Genomic DNA, 19,869 nt, shown 5'->3' on the forward strand with positions numbered 1-19,869 from the left:
AGTTCCAGTTCTCCCCACACTTATCGACAATGAAAAGATTAAATTTTTAGGGAAAGAAAACATGTTGAGCATACTGGATCAATTCTGTAGAAACTCTAATCCTTACATCACATATCTATGTGAGTATATGAAAATGAATTCTAATTGTCACAGAACCTTACACCGGTGCCTATTACATGCTCTGAACTTCGCTTTTCTACTTGTTGAAGTTGGAGATTCATTTATGCTTGTTTGTATTTCCATTCCCAATATGTAAACAACAGCGCTATTAGAACAGTGTGTAGCGGCCCAAAAGTGGCTGCCAACAATATTGACTTGGAATCTTCAATACGGACAGCTATAGTTGGAAAATATGGGTGCCGAAGTGTTCTTTTGCAACTTGTTGGTAGTTTTAACTCTCTTTCGTGCTGCCCTGACCATGGACTTGACCATTCTTTCTTGTGCAGGATCCGTGCAGAGAAAAGTCTTCACGATAATGACTTCTGGTCTTCTGGAATATACGACCTGCAGCCAAGCGTGTGAATTCCTCGAAAGGATTGGCAACCTGAATGACTGATGGGGTCTTCGGCCTGTTCGGTTGGCTAGTTCATATCGTTGCTGGTTCGTGAAGAAGTACTGTTGGCTGGTTTGTGTGAGAGAAAAATATTGTTCCGATTGAAAATTTACGATCGTTTACGACAAGCCACAGCCAAACAAATAGGCTGTGCGCAAGTGAGTTGAACTTTCAAAGTTTTTAATCTTTTCTTACTGCGTGCAGCATGGCCAGTGGATTAAGAACTAGTAAACGCGTAATGTTGATGCTGCTAGTTTACTTTCTGTAGTTCTGGTTACTATCAGGTTTCCTTGTCAGGGGCTAGAAATGACGTACTTGGACGAACTCAGGGGAAACTACATAATGACGATTTAGTGATGACTTGGTAGATGCAGCCTATGCAGCTTTCAGCTACAGGACTTCGGTGCGATGACAAGAGTGTCTTGGCATCTTTCTCCTCATCTTTCCGGTCTCACTTTTGAATATAATACGCATGGAAAATCTAGGGAATACTTGCTGGTTAAGGCTTCTTCTTTTTTTACTTTGGTCGGTAAAAATCAGGAAACGGCGGGCCAGAAATGCTCAGCGCCTGCTTTTGACGGTTGTGTTTCTTTCGTTGGTCGTGTCTATGAATGATGCCAGCACCTGGCCGTTATCCGGTTTCCTTTGTATCCACTATCCAGTTGCAGGCATCCTAACCTTCACCCATGTTCACCGACTCGTCATACCTGTTGTGCCGACCTCGTTTTCATTCATCTTTTCCTATTCTATGGTGAAAAGTCAAGTAATCTCTGTTAGCAGTTTTGCACGTGCAAAGATTTTCGTGTTGGATTCTAAGTTGTAGTTTGGTAGCTGTTTCTCTGTTAAGTCTGTTAGTGCTTATGGGCTTCGGCGGTCCCTATTGCTCGTGTGGATAAGTGGATTGCCTGATATGGGATACGGATTCCATGCACCCAGCCCGAGTGACCAACAAAATCGTATAAGGAAGCCCACATGCTCAAGTTAGGTAATTTGGCCAGTCCAGTGGGCGGCCCATTTCCTGAGGGGTTTGTTGGGCCTCAGCTTTTTCCAGTTTTGATGTAGTGTCACTTCCAGTTTTAGCCCTTGTTTAGTTCGTGAAATTTGGATTTTTGGTCTACTGTAGTATCTTCGTTTTTATTTGGTAAATAGTGTCCAAACATTGACTAATTAGGCTTAAAACGTTCGTCTCGCAATTTCCCACCAAACTGTGCAATTAGTTTTTCTTTTCGTCTACATTTAATGCTCCATGCATGGGCCGCAAACATTCGATGTGACAGGTACTGTAGCAACTTTTTGAAAATTGGGTAGCAACTAAACAAGGGCTTAACACACGGACTTTTCCAGTTTTAATGTCCAGTGCGTCTTTCTGTTCTTTGCTCCTTCTTTGACACAGTTGTTTTTTCCTTCGTACAAGACTTGGTTCCTGCTTCTCTTAATGAAACACATGCATTACACCTTCACAAAAAATAAAGTTCCCAATTTTTCGTTGATCAATGATATATCACAGTGAAGCAGAACTCCCTGTTCCTGCTGGTCACATGGCTGATCTGGAAGCAGGGGAGGCTTGAGGTCTTTGTCTCTTTACCTCTCCATCTCCATCATTGGTTTGACAGTATAGCCCACGTGTGTGTAATGTAAGGACTTCTAGCAAATGCCTTGCCAGTTCGTGTAACAGTGTTGTAATTAAAAAAAAAGGAAACGCAGTTCTCTGTCTAATTCAGAGATACGCACCTCCTGCACATTCTGAAAAAATACAATGATGGCAGTGCTTTATAGATTTCTCTTGAAGAACAACAGTAGTTACTCCAAGTTTCATTCCTTCAAATGATGGAATCTTAACACAAAGTAGGAAATTCTTGTTGCCTTTCATAAAAGCAGAAAGGCAATATAATTCTATGAATTCCCGATTCTGTATGATATTGATATAGAACAGCTCCTGCAGGTACATCCACGCCATAAATTCCCAGAAGACACCTTCAAAAAGTCAGTTTTAATCCTGTAGACCTGACAATAGCGAAAGATAATGATTTTTCAAACTTTTCTCAACTTATTATAATCTTGACTTTTCTATATACAAATTTGGACATTCTGACACCGTAAATTATGACTGAACTCACCTTAAGACTTGAGAGTAGTATATTTGGATCATCCTCTTATCTGATATGCCTGTTGCCTATGGAATGTCTCGTACACAAGCGGGCCCTCGGGAATTATGCTGCAACTGGTAGTGGGATTCCAAAGGACGTGCCTTGTCGTTTACAAGTGGGCTCATTTCTTGCTTTGTTCTTTCCTCTTGTACAAAGCAATTCCATTTCGTTTTCACTTTAGGTAGTGAAATGTAATCGCTCTTCCTCCTTTCGTCGCGCCACGTGGGGATTCCAGGCACGTTAGAAGGTGATAGCAGCCAGATCATCTGAGCTGTGCTGTGCTTGACTCTCCTTTGAGTCTTTGACTAATCCCACGTGAAACTCCACCTGCTTTTTTGCTGTAGCTTAACTGGCGATTCTGATGCGCTATTATTTGCATGCTGTATTCCGCGTTAGTTTATCCGGTGTGGCTGTGTAGATCCTGTTTGATAAGGCTTCTTTTGGCTCTAACCGAAGCCGCTTCTAATTCATTTCTCAAAAAAAAAATTATTGCAGAATATTCTCTAGAACTAGAAGCTGGAATCTTTTTGTGAGGAGAAGCCTTTGTAAATGGGGCCGTAGGACGTAAGCTCCTGGGATAAGCAGGCAATCTCTACGTGGCGTTCCAACGCGAAGTGATAAGAGTCGACTCCAGCAGCGTTTCTTTGTATTGTTTTTCTTGTATATATACTGCTACACAAGAGGGCCAAAGTCAAGAAAAGAGAGAGGTCGTATGTGTGACGTTGTAAACATGGAAACATTAGTATTTCTGCGTTGCTAACGCGCTGCCTCTGCAACCAATTCCTGCAGGATATATCATTTTGGAAATGCTACGCTTACAGGACGGAATGGGTGGTGGTTCAATGGTGACGGGGATGATGATGACGGAGCAGTTATGTGGACACCGAGGACGGCAGCGACGTGCCAAAGCCCAACAAAGTCCAAATCACGGGTAATAGCATGTGAACTTCTGTCCTGAATTTCAGCTCTACGTACTTGCTTTGGATAGGCTCCAGACTTACCTTGGTTGACCTCCAATCCAACTGAGGTAGAATCATCACCTTAACAAAACGGTTGCATACACGCGAAATTACTCTAGAGTTTTACCGTTCAATAGGAGGTGAATCCATCATCTCTCTCGGGGTTTTTTTTTTGCCAATCACAAGGCCTTCGTCAGCTCTTTAAAAAAAACAAGACCTTCGTCAGTTAGTACAATCTTTTAGTGACCTGTATGTAGGGAAATGGAAGTTTGGGGGCACAAGAAAGCAAGTATAATAAGGTGATATACACGAGTTGTACGAGTAATCACATCAGAATTATGCTAAATTAGAGGAGAGATAAGGTACTTGAGTTGTAAATTTACAATAAACTTTGTGACAAGGCTCCAAAAAAAAACTCTGTGACAGAATAAGATGGACCTGCATTGATGGTGTAGTATGTATCGCAATCTAACTTCTACACATGGCACTAACATATAACCTGCACCTGGCCACATGCTCTGAAGTGATGACACTCGCTTTATCAGCAAAGGAAATCACGGGTGACGATGAGATCAGCACAGTGCACATTAGGTCCAGAGGATAGCGTCAATCATGTCTCAGCCATACCGCACTTAATCGCGATGGTTAACCTATCTCCTTTGGAATTGTCCTCGTTTCTCGCCTGCCAAATACAATGTATACTCCCTGTTCTTCCTCCTATATATATAAATAAAATAAAAGCTAAAGAAGGAGATCGTCAGGAAAATGGGGGCTGACGGCGACAGGAATTCGGGGACATCGGAACCAGGTAGTGCGATGCATGCATCCGCCGTTCCCGTCGAGCTCAGCCGGGTCGAGACACCAGTGGGATGTGGGACAAACACCCAGGAGTGCACGCGAGCACAAGCTCGCCTTTTCCTTTCCTGCCTTTAATTTGGAGCTGGAGTCACCAGCGACGAAATTCAATTGCATAGCGCTATTATAGTCAAGGCCCCTTCGTCCTCGTGGCCTGGTCAAAATAATCAGGATAATCGTAGTAGCTGTTGACACCCCGGCCCAACCTTTGAATACTAACTTGAACGGTTCGTCAGTGGTACTAGGGTTGTTCTGTTCAAATCTCATGTTCATGTCTTAGGCTCATAGGTTATGCTGTATCAGACTGAGTTGACACGAGGACTTTGCTTGTTTGTCTTTGTCAGCAACCAGGTTCATGTAATTCTTGGTGCAGAAAAAAATATGTGAAAACACGAAGAGACAGAGAGAGAAGTCGGCAACTAAGGTTAGTCTCAAGAGGTTTATTTGCATTTAATATTATAACACGTCAGCAAATTTGATGACTTGCTAGATTAATTATGAAGAGAGATAAAAAGAGTTTCATCAGGACTGTCAGCACCGACACAAAAGCTGATGGGCGACGATCTTTGTAGGCAACTGTGCTATGGAACTCGCAATTGCAACCGAGTGAGAGTGACGTGGAGGTAAAAACCAGGGGCACAAGCACTGGCACGCATCTCGGAAAAGCTCGCCAGGTGGACTATAAGAGCGAGTATAATAGCAGGCTGTAAGCCGACTAAATGCTGAGGTGGAGGAGAGAGGGGAGGAGAGAGAGAAGAAGCCAGCTGTAAGCTTACAGCCGACTTGAGCACAAGAACCAAGAAAGTCTGTGAGAAAGACACGTGGGCCATGTATTAACTGTAAAGAGCTAACTACTATATGAGTGAACTAAGAGAAGACTGAAAGAAACCTTACAACCAGCAAACCAGCTGTATTATTAGTCTTACTCTAAACTAGACACTTGGTGCTGTATACCAGGAGCATACCCACAGTAAAGAAAAAACAAGCGCTACAGACAGAGATGATGGTAGTACTAGTAACTTGGCGTGGTAAACCACCACCAACAAGGAGATGCTGGAAACGGAACAAGAAGAAGGCCAAGGTTGCAGGCGGACAAGCGGGCGTCACGTCAACGTCCCTTTGCCTTGCCACCTCGGTTCGGCACGAGCGCTAGCACCTGCACTGACTCCCCCGTCCTGGCCTCGGAACTTTCGCCGCGGGCGCGGTTGATGGATGCGGCCGACAGCGACGCTTCCTTCCATCCCTCGCTGCGGGTCTCCGCCTCTCCGGGTGCGGTTGGGCTTCGTTCCGTTTCCCCACGCGACGCTCCCGCCGTGCCATCCGACGGCGACGCGAGCGGTGCTGCCGCGACGTGGTTGCGTGTGCGTCGCACACAGGGCCGGCCGGGCCAGGTCGCCGTCCGCGGTCCGCCGGTGGATGGATGGAGCCGTTGAAGCCGAGGCCTCCACGCTACTCTCTCCTCCCCGCCTCGTCGTGGCGCGGCGCGGCGCGGCGGTCGGTCAATGGCGCGTGCGCGCAGCGGCGACGCACGGGGGAGAGGGGTCGCCGCTCGCTGGTTCCTACTACTCGTAGCCATCGCATCACAGCGGAGTACAGGGAGGAGATCTCACTCTCAGTCCGGCGAGTCCGTCTGGGGCCAGGCCAGGACAGGAGAACAGCTCAGCATGTGCAGGACGGAACCAGCGACGAACAACCGAACCACTTTGCTTGCTCCGCCACCAACCAGCCGGACCCCGTATTTCTCGCGGGAGGAAGGGAACGGCCGGCCGGCCGGCCGGCACGGACACCCACCATGTCCTGTCTTCTCAGAACCGCCATCGCTAGCCTGGCAGTCTGGCACCGAGCATCCAACTGCTCGAACGAACATGGGAGGATTTCTTTTTCCCTTCTTCCCCTCGATCGACAAAAAGAATCACAAGATATACGTATGAACACACGAGGCGGCGGCGGCGGCGGCGGCTCAAGATCCGGACTCTGATCTGATGATGATCACTGCATAATTAATATATCATGTGTATGTACACGGTTTCTTTTTACGTATTCAGCCTCGTTGGTTTCAATTCAGCCAGGCTTATCGGTCTACAAACAAGCCAGCGAACAGAACGACTGCATGTAGGAGTACAACCATGGTTACATGGCGGTAGCTTCGTCGCTCGCTTAAGCAAAGCGAGAAGCTGACATCTTTTTTCCCCTCAACTTCAAGAACAGGAACGCTGACCGACCTGGGGTGCTGATTTTATATCTACAGGTAGTGCACCCAGATCACAGCAACGAACAAGAGATAGATCGATCGACCCATGCTATGCTAGTTTACAACACGAACACAAAACACAACTTAAAAAACCTTGCTGACAAAACCCAGTAAAAAAATATGAGGAAAAAATTTTCAGTTTCTTCTCTCCCTTTGACCATCCCTCTTGCTGTGTGGTGTGGTATCGGCGAACATCAATCTACTACTAGTACTCTTCTTCTTGGCGAGAGAGGAGATCTCATCTCCCCTCGCTTCTCTATTCTGATCTGATCTGAACTGAACTGAACTGCTGTTAATAAAAATGAAAAACCCGCTGCTGTATATACCACAAGAAAGACGAACGCCACACGTAGCATCATCATCGTGGTGGAAGTAGTACGACGGCCGGCCGGACGGCGAAAACTGTACAAGGTTCGTGAGGACTTGCTCCTCCTCCTCTTCCTCCCCCCGCCCTCCCTGGGCGGGGGGAGGGCGGGCGGGCTCGGCGCCGCCCCGGACGGAGCTCTTTCAGGCGCGGGCGGACAGCACGCGGCTGCCGCCGTTGCTGTGGGAGCTCCGGCACGCGGCGACGTCGAACCCCTGGATCCTCACGGCAGGCGCGAACGACGACGGGGCAAAACTGTTGTTACTGCTGCTGCTGCTGCTGCTGCTGCTAGTATACGTCGGACGGTGGACGTAGCTGGTGCAGCTCCGGTGGTCAAAAAACCCGAGCTCCAGCGGCGTCGGGTCCGCCGCGGGGTGGCGCTGGTTCAGCAGGAAGTGGGGGTCGTGCACCAGCGGGTTGTCCGCGCGCGCCGGCGGCGACCCGCCGAACACCGCCCAGCAGCCCCCGTCCTCGTCCTCCCCCACCACCGCCGGCTTGGTCCTGCCTCCTTCCTTGCTGCTCTGTAACAACAGCGAGAAAGAACACGTCTTTGTAAGCGAAGATGGACAAGAACAGCGTGCGTGGAAATAAGAGATTTTCGGAGGGGAAGAAGTAGTTTTCGAAGGAACAAAATTATTTTCAACGAACAGGGGAAGATGATGAATTGGTCCAGGCAGTACCTTGTTGAGCAGGAAGGGCGGTGGGCCAAGGATGAGGTCGGCGCTGCAGGGGTGGACCTGGACCCTGCGCGGCCGAGGCGCGCAGAGCACCGGCTCGGCGTCCCGGCAGCCGGCGCTGCCGGAGGCGGACTCGACGAACAGCCGGTTCATGGCCCTGGAAGGCATCCTCCGGATCTCAATCTCGCTAAAAATTCTTCCTTTCGCAGAGAGGCTCAGACTCCTCTCGCCGGCGCCGCTGCTGCTGGAAATTGCAGGCCGGGGTCCAGGGACCAGGATTAGATAAGGGGATGGAATGGAACGGACGAACTGAAGCAACGGAGGAGGGAGGGGACGGCTTGGCCTTGGCCTTTGCCTTTGCCTGCCTTTTCGTGAGGCTGAGGCCTGAGGCGGGTGAGAAGGAGGCGGCAATGCGGAGCTGACCGCCCCGGCCACCGCAAATATACCAACCGCCCAGTTGGCGCCGGGTGGGCAGGTGGACCACGTCTCTCGTGCCCGCCCCTCTTTTTTTTTCAAGCTGCTTTCCTTTCCTGCTGTTTGTTTTATATATATTTATATATTTATTTATGTCCACCATCTTTTCTAAAACTCGGACAGAGTAACGTTCTTTTTTTTATTTATGTCCACCGCCTCTTTTATTTGCTTATATGAGTAAACAACCGAAGAAATGTGTGTGCCGGCCGGAGGAAAATATCCCTCGTTTCTGTCGTTCGGGCCGTCACGACTTGCTTGTTGCTGCTTGCAGCACATAGCTACGTACCGTACGTGCGTGTGCACCACTCGTAGGTCGTCGGAGCGAGGAGGATCCGATCTGACTATTGGTGAGCGGCGACCCAGTGACTGTTTAGTTTCCAAAATTTTAAAAAAAAATTCAAGATTCTTCGTCACATCGAATCTTTGGACGCATGCATGAAGCATTAAATATAAATAAAAAATAAAACTAATTATACAGTTTAGACAAAATTCACGAGACGAATATTTTAAGCCTAATTAGACTATGATGGGACACTAATTGTTAAATAACAACGAAAGTGCTACAGTATCATTTTCTAAAAAATTTCACCAACTAAACAAGACCCTAGACTTTTTATTTGAGGGAGCCAAAATATCTGCCTCCAATCGGGGCGATCTGAACCCTAGACTTCATCTATCAAATCAAATATATTGCCTAAACCCAGGGGCAATCTGAACCCTGCCTCTCTTGCTCACTTCGCATCCTTGTTCTCCGGTGTTACCTATGGTTGGTTACCATGCCTGTCTCCAATCGCCATCCGATACTAAGCTTCGGAGGTGTCCGTCATGAGCGTGTGTAGCTATTGTCATCGATCACTGTCACTGTAATTGAACTTACTCTTATGTTATGTGTGGCCTATATATGGTCCTCTTTTTTGAGCTTGCTGAATCCATGAACAACTTTGCTATCTCCATTTCATAATTTGTTAGTTTCACCGGTGTCTATCTAACGAGTTTTTTTTTGAAATAGACAGCATTGTATTATCTTAACACATCGTTACAAAGGAGGGCTCGAATTGCATTCGGATTCTCATTACACCAAACTGAACCAGAGAATTGATCAACTAGCCTAGCCATTACATGAGCTACCTCATTGCAACTTCTCTAAATGTACCAAAAATAGACAGAAGCTTCGTGTACTTGAGTTTTTTATCACATACAATTGTTCCAACTTAGACCTTGTTTGGATGCATATGTATTCACTTCAATCCACATGTGTTGGAGTGGAATAGAATGGAACTTAGTTTAATTCCACTCCAATCCACTTCAGCACATGTGGATTGAGATGAATACATGCGCATCCAAACAAGACCTTAAGATATGTCTCGATGCGGTGATTGTATTTTTTTATGATTATGTCATCAATTATTTATCTATCGTTGGGGTTCTAAATTCTTATCACTGTTAGATTGATCTCTAATCCTAACTGGATCCAACGGCCCAGTTGGGCCTTTGATTCGTGCTCTGATCGGGGGCGCCCAGCCCACCATGGCTGGAGGACCCCTGTGCACACTGCGCTATAAAAAGAGGTGGGGATCGGCGGCTCTTATCACGAGGATGACCTGAGCCGAGCTCCCCATCGACACCTAAACCCTAATCCGATCAGAGAGAGGCGTAGCCGGTGACAGAAAGCCACCAGCCACGCCGCTCGCTCCATCGACGTCGACGTCTTCATCGCCCTCTTCACCGACCGTCGCTGCCCGTGCGCAGACTACACCAACGAACGTGATGACGTCCTCTGAACCCTCCCCCTCTACGATGTCAGGTTCAACACCTTCTTCCTTCCCTCTCTGTTTCTCTTATTCTACATGTATTAGGATGAACTACGTCCTATATCCCGTATAGAATCACTCTACTGGCTAGATCTATTATCCTAGTGATCCTACAGCGTTAACAATGGTACCAAAGACATCGGTTTCTAGGGTTTTTAGATCTAGAACGGGTAAACCAATTAGAAAAGGAAGTAGAAGGTTAGATCCAGTGCGGGTCTAACAAGAACAGAGGGTTTGGTTGAACCCTAACCCAAATTGGGTTAAGGAAAGGAGAAAAAGAAGAGGGTTTCGGCCTTAAGAACGTAAGAGCCAAACCCTAAACCCGTAAAAGACTTCACGGGGAAGATAAACAATGAAACCCTAACCTTAACTTCGATCCCCATCCCAAATTGGTTGAATCCGAGCACCAACATAGAAGCAAATCCAAAGGGGAAGAAGGGGAAGGGGTGGCCTACCTTGCCGCTGTGCAGCGCTACTGCTTCGTCGCCGCGTGGGGAAAAGAACGCCGAGCCAGGGGCGCTGCTCGCCGGGCTCTGGCCAAAGAGGCGCCGTGGCCAGGCCGCTCGACGGCGGCGCGCTCACCCGCTGGGGAGCGCGCACGCCGACGAGGGGGCTGGCAACAGCGCTGGGGCTCTCTGCTCGCTCTCGTCGCCGTTTCGCCCGCTCGACTCGCTCGGTTGCCGCTGTCGCTGCGCTGAGGAGAGAGGCAAAGAGAGAGAAATGGCAGAGACGAATGATGCAAGGGTTTTCAAGGGAGCCGCTGCGGTCGGTGTTTTGATCATGCGACACGCGCGGACGACCGTCGGATCGGCGTGGACGGCCGAGATCGCTCGGGCCGTTTCGCGGCCCGAGCAGGCGCGCGCGGCCACGCGGCTTTGCCGGCCCAGGCCTAGGTTGTAGCTTGGGTGCGGGCAGCGCGCGTGGAAGAGAGGCAGGCCGGGCCGAATTCCCGGCTGGGCCGAATGAACAATGATGAATTGAATCAGTTTTTTTTGTTTTTTTCCTTTTCCAGTAAATGTTTATTTCCTAGAAAATGGATAAATGGCTTAAAGAAAATAGAAAAAAGAATTTTCATGTGGGTAAAATTCACTAAATTGAGATTATTTTTCCGCTACGTATTTAAAGATGTTATTTTCATTATTAAATTCGAACCAACGGGAGAATTTAATTTTGAAAATGGATATGTTTTAATTGATTATAATATTGTTATTATTCTGACCAACGTTGATTAATGGCAATATTATGATGAGTTTTTTGTCATGCATTAATTATATTTCTGTCCAACGGTGATGTAGATTTAATGTATAAACAGTTGTATATTTTAATTTTGATCAACGTTGGAATTAAGGCATACAATTGTTGTCATTATTTATGTTCTCACACTATATGAATTGTGTTTTCAGGTGGATATAACTTGATGGGTTGTATCAAAGAGATCCCTACTCTCAAAGGGGATAACTACACGGAGTGGAAGAAAAAGATTGACCTGGCCTTCATCTTGGCTGAGGTGGACTGGATAGTCACCACACCGTGTCCCACAAAGCCTGTGGCACCGGTGAGGGAGACAAACGAGGCTGATGCCACTTGGGCAACCAAAGAGAGGGATTTTACATCCCAAAGAATGTCCTATGACCTTGAGCATAGGAAGTGGGTCACTGCCAATAAGAAATATTTGGCTGTGATAAAGAACATGATTGAGCCTGCAATTGTGGGCTCAATCCTAGAATATGACACTGTCACTGAGTACCTCGAAAGAATAAAGAGTCAGTTCACTGGCTCTTCAAAGACATATGCTACCCAGCTGATAAAGCAGCTGATGACAGAGAGGTACTCAGGTAATGGTGGCATAAGAGAGCACATACTAAGGATGAGCAATTTGGCATCCAAGCTTAAACCAATGGATCTGGCTCTCAAGGAAGAGTTCCTTATCCATCTGATTTTTGCTTCCTTGTCAAAAGAGTTTGACACTTTTGTTGTCAACTACAACATACAGCCCAAGAAGTGGGACATGGAGAGGCTTATTGCTATGTGTGTGCAAGAGGAGGAAAGAATGAAAGCTGCCAATGGTGGCTCTATCAATTATTTGAAAGACAATAAGAAAAAGAATAATACTACTAACTCCTCCTTAAAGTCAAAGGGAAAGGGTCCCATGCTACATCAGCCTCAGCAGAACAAGTTCACAGTAGAGAAAGACCAGTGTCTCTATTGTAAAAAGACGGGACATTATAAGAAAGATTGTCCTGATTACTTAAAGATGATCATGGCAAAGAAAGGTGAGAACATTATTACGTTCATAAATGAATCCCTGTATGTAGAGTATTCAAAATCTATTTGGTGGATTGACTCAGGTGCAACTGTTCATGTTGCTAATTCTTTACAGGGATTCCATTCGACGAGGACTACGCAAAGAAACAAAAGACACATTAAAGTTGCAAATAGAGTCTGAGCAGAAGTTGAAGCCGTTGGCGATCTTTCTCTAGAGCTTGTTGATGGTTTCAAACTTATACTTAGACATGTTCTTTATGTTCCCTCATTACAGAGGAACTTGATTAGTGTTTCATGTTTGGACAATGATGGATATGATTGCCATTTTGGAAATGGCAAATGTAAGATAACATTTAATAATGCGTGTGTTGGTCTTGCTATCTTACAAAATGAGCTTTATTTGTTATCACTACATGATGATGTGAATGTTGTATACGATGATGGGAACGTTGCGTGCGACAATGTGAATGTATCCTCGTCTACGGATGTAAACAAAAAACGAAAGAGAGCTCACGATGCATTGTCGAAATTATGGCACTGTCGTTTAGGTCATATTTCGAGGAGGGAGAATAGAAAGACTAGTTAAGAATGATATTCTTCCTCCATTAGAGCTCTTAGATTTAGAACAATGCAGAGAATGCATTAAAGGAAAGTATGTAAAGAAAATTAAGAAAGATGCCAAACGAAGCGTAGGAATTCTATAGATTATTTACACAGACATATGTGGGTCGTTTCCTGTAAAGAGTGTGGATGGTTATGATTCATTCATAACATTCACAGATGATTACTCCCGTTATGGCTACATTTATCCAATCAAAGAAAGAACAGAAGCATTGGATAAATTTAAGATATTTAAGACAGAAGTTGAAAACCAACACAATTTAAAGATTAAGATAGGTTCGACCATGGGGGGAGTACTATGGTCGGCATACCCTATATGGACAAATTCCTAGACCATTTGCAAGGTTCTTATAGGAGAATGGCATAGTAGCCTAGTATTCTACACCGGGCGAACCTCAGCATAATGGAGTAGCTAAAAGACGCAATCGTACACTAATGGATATGGTGCGCAGTATGATAAGTTGCTCCACCTTACCGTTGAGCCTGTGGATGGAGACGTTAAAAACCGCCATTCATATTCTCAATAGAGTACCAAATAAGTTGGTGCCCAAAACATCGTATGAGTTGTGGACATGAAGAGTACCCTCACTAAACCACTTACATGTGTGGGGGGAGTCCTGCTGAGGTTAAAGTATTTAACCAAAAAATTAGAAAACTAGATCCCAAAACAATAAGTTGCCATTTCATTGGCTACCCAGAAAAATCAAAAGGTTTTCATTTCTACTGTCTAGACAGACATACAAAGTTTGTGGAAATGAGACACGTTGTCTTCCTAAAGGATGAAATGATGAGGGGAGCATGGTAGCTCAAGAAATTGACCTTGAAGAGAAGCGGGCGTATGCGCCCACTCTAATGATTCATGAGCCATTTTTCTCACTACCTGCTGTCGCTGCATCAACAGTATAAGATATTGTGGTGCCAACACATGTTGTTATTCTGCCTATGACAACAATGAATGATGATGAGGAACCTGTTCTTTAGGATCCTATAGAACCTATTGTCACAAATGAGGGGGAGCAACAACAACCTCAATCAGAAGATGTGCCAAATGTGGAGGCCCCTAGAATGTCTCAAAGAGTTAGGAAATTAGCTATTCCTGCTGATTATGAAGTGTACAATATTGAGGAATTTCAAATGAAGGATGATCCCACCTCATTTGAAGAAGCCATGAGAAGTGATCATTCATCAAAGTGGCTTGAGGCCATGGAAGATGAAATGAAATCTATGAATGCCAATAAAGTTTGGGATTTGGAGATAATTCCTAAAGGAGCCAAAACAGTAGGCTGTAAATGGGTCTATAAAATAAAACCTGACTCTCAAGGGAATATAGAGAGATATAAAGCATGACTTGTGGCAAAAGGCTTTACGCAAAGAGAAGGGATTGATTACAATGAGACCTTTTCTTTAGTCTCATGTAAGGATTCCTTCAGAATTATAATGGCATTAGTGGCACATTACGATTTAGAATTACATCAGATGGATGTAAAGACGACATTTCTCAATGGATACTTGGAGGAAAATGTTTATATGGCACAACCGAAAGGTTTTGTCGTGGAAGGAAAAGATCGAATGGGATGCCGCCTAAAGAAATCTATTTATGGATTAAAACAAGCTTCAAGACAGTGGTACTTAAAGTTTGATCAGACAATAAGGAATTTTGGGTTTAAAGAGAATGTTGAGGACAATTGTGTCTATGCAAAGTTTAAGAATGAGAAGTTTATCTTCCTTGTCCTGTATGTGGACAACATCTTACTTTCTAGTAGTGATGTTAGTTTACTACTGGAGACAAAGAAGTTTTTGTCCTCAAAATTTGATATGAAAGATCTTGGTGAAGCCTCGTTTATTCTAGGCATCGAGATTCACCGAGATAGAAGTAAAGGGGTATTAGGACTGTCACAAAAGGCATACATAGAAAGAATCTTAAAGAAATTCAGTATGCATAAATATAGTCCCTCACGTGCTCCTATAGTCAAGGGCGACAGATATAGAGATTTTTAATGCCCTAGGAACCAATATAGGATCGATCAAATGAAAGTGGTTCCATATGCTTCAGCTGTCGGAAGCTTGTAATATGCTCAAGTATGTACGCGCCCTCACTTGGCATTTGTTGTCGGGTTACTTGGCAGATTCCAGAGCAATCCTAGAATAGAACACTAGAAATTAGTAAAGAAAGTCTTGTGTTATTTGCAAGGAATGAAAGGCCTCATGATGACGTATAGAAGATCTGATTCACTCCATATAGTGGGATATTCAGATTCTGATTATGCGGGAGATGATAGAAAATCCATGTCTGGATATGTATTCATTCTCGCAGGGGGGGCTATTTCATGGAAAAGCTCAAAGTAAACCGTCACTACATCATCCACAATGTATACCGAATTTGTAGCGTGTTATGAGGCAACGGGGCAGGTGAACTGGCTAAAGAAGTTCATACCCGGTTTGAAGGTGGTTGACGACATCTATAGACCACTTAAGTTATACTGCGATAATAATCCGGTAGTACAGTATGCTCACAACAATAAGTCAAATGGTGCTGCCAAACACATTGACATAAAGTATTATGTTGTGAAAGATAAAGTCTGAGATCATGTCATAAGTCTTGAGCACATAAGTACTGAAAAGATGCTCGTGGATCTGCTTACAAAAGGCTTACCACCCAACGTGTTCAGAGAACATGTAGCCGGCATGGGTTTAAGGGAAAGCCTATAATTCCTGAACAAAAGAAGACCCAAAGATAAGTATCTATTTCAGAACAGAGTGGTGTATCGTAGCTGTTAAATCTATCGGCAATGGACCGTGACGATGAGACATGCTCTATGCACTAATCTATAATGGAATGAACAAAAGTAAATGATATGAAAATGAAAGATGGAAGGAGATCAAGGGGGAGATTGTTAGATTGATCTCTAATCCTAACTGGACCCAATGGCCTAGTTGGGCCTTTGATTCGCGCCTTGATCGGGGACGCCCAGCCCACCATGGCTGGAGGGCCCCTGTCACACTACGCTATAAAAAGAGGTGGGGGCCAGCGGCTCTTATCACGAGGTTGACCTGAGCCGAGCTCCCCACCGACACCTAAACCCTAATCCGATCAGAGAGGGGCGCGACCAGTGATGGGAAGCCACCAGCTGCGCCGCTCGCTCCATCGACGTTGACATCTTCATCGCCCTCTTCACCGACCGTCGCTGCCCGTGCGCAGACTACACCAACGAACGTGATGGTGTCCTCTGAACCCTCCCCCTCTACGGTGTCAGGTTCAACACCTTCTCCCTTCCCTCTCTGTCTCTCTTGTTCTACATGTATTAGGATGAACTACGTCATTTATCCTGTATAGAATCACTCTACTGGCTAGATCTATGATCCTAGTGATCCTACAGCGTTAACAATCTCCTCTCGTTACTCTATTATTATTAGAGGAAAAGAAAACAAATAGAAGCAAACTACAAAAGCCCTATGGATAAGACCTTCGGAAAGCACATCCGATCCAGCTCTCCATGTTTAAACACACACATAAAAATAAGAGAATATGCAAGATTTGTCTGGGTTAATTGTCGTCCACAAAATGAAAAGACGTTGTGGACCACAAATTTCAAGCAGATGCTTGTTGCTCACGTTATGTTATGCTTTGATTTGATTGTTCCTTTTTAGAACATTCATTTACGTGAGGAACTAGCCTAAATTAATTGGGAAACAAGTGAAAATCTTGTAGCTAGCTTTTCACCGTGCACAGGAAATCAGTGAATGAAAAATGGCACAAATTGAAAAGTACTCGTGGGTCAACACATCTTTTTATATGGGTCTCTCTGATAAGACTCAACCATATTTTTTCTTCTGTCAAGTGACGAAGTTAGAACAAATGGAAGGAGTTACACCTGCCTTATAGATGCGTAGACTTGAGTTGCAACCATGATAAAAATATAATCAATGCCATTCTATTTTTTGGGGTGCATCTGCACCCACATGTATATAGCTTCACCAATGCTTCTATCTCCAGATCTGCTAGCGCACTTTTGATCTTAACAGTTGATGTGTCGATCAGGAAAACAGTTCATTTGACTTTTGATGCGGTGGTTTCAATCTCTTTTGCCAGTTTGTTCTACAACAAAGTTTGATTTATCAACAATCAGGCTTTGAAGGATTGTAAGCCTATACTATATTCTCTGGGTGTTCATCTAGCCGATGTTCTTTCAATGTATACTAGAACTCATTGCCATCTATCAGTGGCTTTTATGGTTTTTCAGAGCCTTGTATGACGAGGGGGTTTGTAGAGGGTTTGAAGCAAGAAGACAACCTGATTGATCTTTGATGTACTCTTATTTTTTTAAAGTTGTTTTGTGTAAAGATATCTATCATATGTATTATCATCCATTTGTTTTCTTGACTAAATATGAGATATGAGTCACTAAAAATGTCTTTTTGTTAATAAAAATGGTAGCTTTGTATCTAAGGCACAAGAGCATATGTGTGCACACATATATCATTCGTGAAGAAATTGAAGTATGGCTGCTCTAATAACTCCTATATTAATGTATGCACTTTCGCTAAATGAATTTGGAGCATAAGGCTAGTCTCAATTGATAGTTTCATTGTGTTGTTTCCAAGAATGCCATGTCATATATAATAAAATAAAATTTGGATGAAACACCATCCCTCAATGTAAAGTTTCATTCTATGGTTTCATAGATATTTAATTTTATGACTCAGAGAGAGTTGGTAATCTTGCCAAATAAAACTTATTTATTCTCTCTCTTCTTAAATACACTGCCATGTCATCAAAATGCCTATGTGACAACCTATCTAATGCAAATGAAGCTCACATTAAACTCCCACTGAGACTAGCCTAACCCCTGAGCGCGAGCCAACACGCATTGCTCTACTGTCGATGTCTTGATCCTTTTGGCATGCTAATTCGTCTAGGCTAGCCATTCTTGTGTGATAAATTAATTAAACATAGATTCGTGACCAGGAACCTGACTATTTGTGCCTCCTGTTGATAAATACCGTCTCAAAAAAGCATCTAATTCTCTATGTATAGCCACACAAACACAAACAAAGAGGGAATAAGCATGATTCTCCTAGTTAATTGACATCCACAAGACGAAAACGTCGCGTGCCACAATTTCATGAGAACCCCTTTTGTTGCTCACGTGGAGAGCGGCTTATGTTGGATGATTGTTGGTTTCAAGAGGATCTCTACAAGCTTCTTAAAAAATACTATAGCTAATACTCTACAATAAACTACTCCCTCTATTACAAATTACAAGTATTTTAGGCTTTCCTAGATACTATAAATGTAGATGTAGTATACACCTAAGTGTGTAGGAAAAAAATGTCTATAAAAGATTGAAACGACTTATAGTTTGGAACGAAGGAAGTAATAATTATATCAATTATGGATAGGGAACTTTTTGATCTTTTTTCAATAGTTTTAGTACTTATAGCTTCCTAAAACTCAAAAATTAGGTGGGAGGAGAAAACACCGGACAAAAAAAAAAGGAGGAAAACCATGGTGGTGGGCTCACCCGAACGGATAGTAATCACACAACGCACACCTATATTTGTGGAGAGGATTTACCAAGAGCTTGTCGTTTACATGCAAGACTGTTTGTTTGAGTCTTGCCTTTTTTTTTCTTTCTTTTTTAGCAAAGAGTTTTAAGAACTCTTAGAAATGATCCTATCTGTAGACTATAGGTGAAGAAGAACTATCCTAAATTCTTTTTTTTAACTAACTATCCTAAATAAATTCTTTACCTAGCAAATTGATTACTTAACGATAAATTAGCACCAGCGAATGAGAAACCGGCGGAAAAAATAAAGAAGAGAAAAGATGTGGCGTGGGTTAGTTAAAAATTGGCAGCCTTGTTCCCGAGGCGGGGGCGCCTTGGATCTCACGCCCACCCACATGTTGGGCCATGTTTAGATTGTAACTTTTTGCAACTCGATAAATAGTACCACTTTCGTCTTATTTGGCAAATATTGTCCAATCGTGGACCAACTAGGCTCAAAAGATTCATCTCGTGATTTCCAACTAAACTGTGCAATTAGTTATTTTTTTTACCTACATTTAATGCTCCATGCAAACGACTAAAAATTAATGTGATAGAGAAAGTAAAAAAACTTAGAATTTGAGGTCATCTAAACAAGGCCTTGATCTTGGCCAGCATCGTCCTGACACCGACCATGCACCGACCACGTTCTGTCCCCTCACCAGTCGCCTCCCCTCAGATTTTCTCTCCCGCGCATCGCATCGCACGCAGGCAAATGACGAAACTACCCCGCGCTGCAGTGGTCCCATCCCACCTCCCTTGGCTGGCCCCACGTGGTCGTCGTCGTCGACGGCTACGTACAGTTCTCTTGTATGAATACGCCCTGCCGACTTCGCCGCCGCTACGCACGCTGCGGACCACCGCCAGTGCCGTAGACGTCCTCCCAGCCGTTGGATCGGCCCGGTGATTGGGGCGCGTGCCCCGGGCCCGCGTGGGCTGGAGGCCCATTCCGTCCGGGTGCTGGATTGGATTGAACGGAAAAGGCGAAGGCGGCCACTGCCTGAGTGCCACGGTGCCACCTCTCTCTTCTCCCTCCCGCGGGCTCACGCACGAGACGCCGAAGAGCTGTGAGGTGAGTGACCAACTGACCATGGGATGGGAGCATGTATGGTATGGGACTGGGCTCATGAGCTGTCCAGTGCAGGTTTATCATTGCTTTGCTTGCTTCAACCTGACCTCACCTAACTCTAAGCTATTGCTGCTTTTTTTTTTAAAAAAAAACTCTAAGCTACTAGTCTCCTGTGCAGTCGTAGTCCCAAAAGCTCAGCTCAGCGATTGATCGCTGCTCTTTCTTATCCTTGTTTGTTTAAGCAAGGTTTCCGGATGAGTGCGCAAGGATGGGCATG

At 44.7% G+C, this 19,869-nt stretch overlaps 1 protein-coding gene across 1 annotated transcript; it reads right to left on the reverse strand.

Moving 5' to 3' along the window:
* Positions 1-6,494: 6,494 nt before the first annotated feature.
* LOC136457109 (uncharacterized) lies at positions 6,495-8,238 on the reverse strand. Its single transcript, XM_066457151.1, has 2 exons — positions 7,810-8,238; positions 6,495-7,650 (listed from the first exon to the last, which is right to left on the reverse strand). The coding sequence occupies exons 1-2, from the start codon at positions 7,972-7,974 to the stop codon at positions 7,273-7,275; spliced, it is 543 nt and encodes a 180-aa protein (XP_066313248.1). The 5' UTR covers positions 7,975-8,238; the 3' UTR covers positions 6,495-7,272.
* Positions 8,239-19,869: the final 11,631 nt, after the last annotated feature.

The sequence above is a fragment of the Miscanthus floridulus genome, chromosome 6, assembly GCF_019320115.1.
Source record: "Miscanthus floridulus cultivar M001 chromosome 6, ASM1932011v1, whole genome shotgun sequence".
In the NCBI taxonomy this organism is placed as follows: domain Eukaryota; kingdom Viridiplantae; phylum Streptophyta; class Magnoliopsida; order Poales; family Poaceae; genus Miscanthus; species Miscanthus floridulus.

Excerpts from the sequence above, each read along its gene's own strand:
- LOC136457109 (XM_066457151.1), bottom strand. The coding sequence starts at position 7,974 with ATGCCTTCCAGGGCCATGAACCGGCTGTTCGTCGAGTCCGCCTCCGGC. Across the intron at positions 7,651-7,809 it reads CGCCCTTCCTGCTCAACAAG|AGCAGCAAGGAAGGAGGCAG; the intron begins GTACTGCCTGGA and ends CTGTTGTTACAG.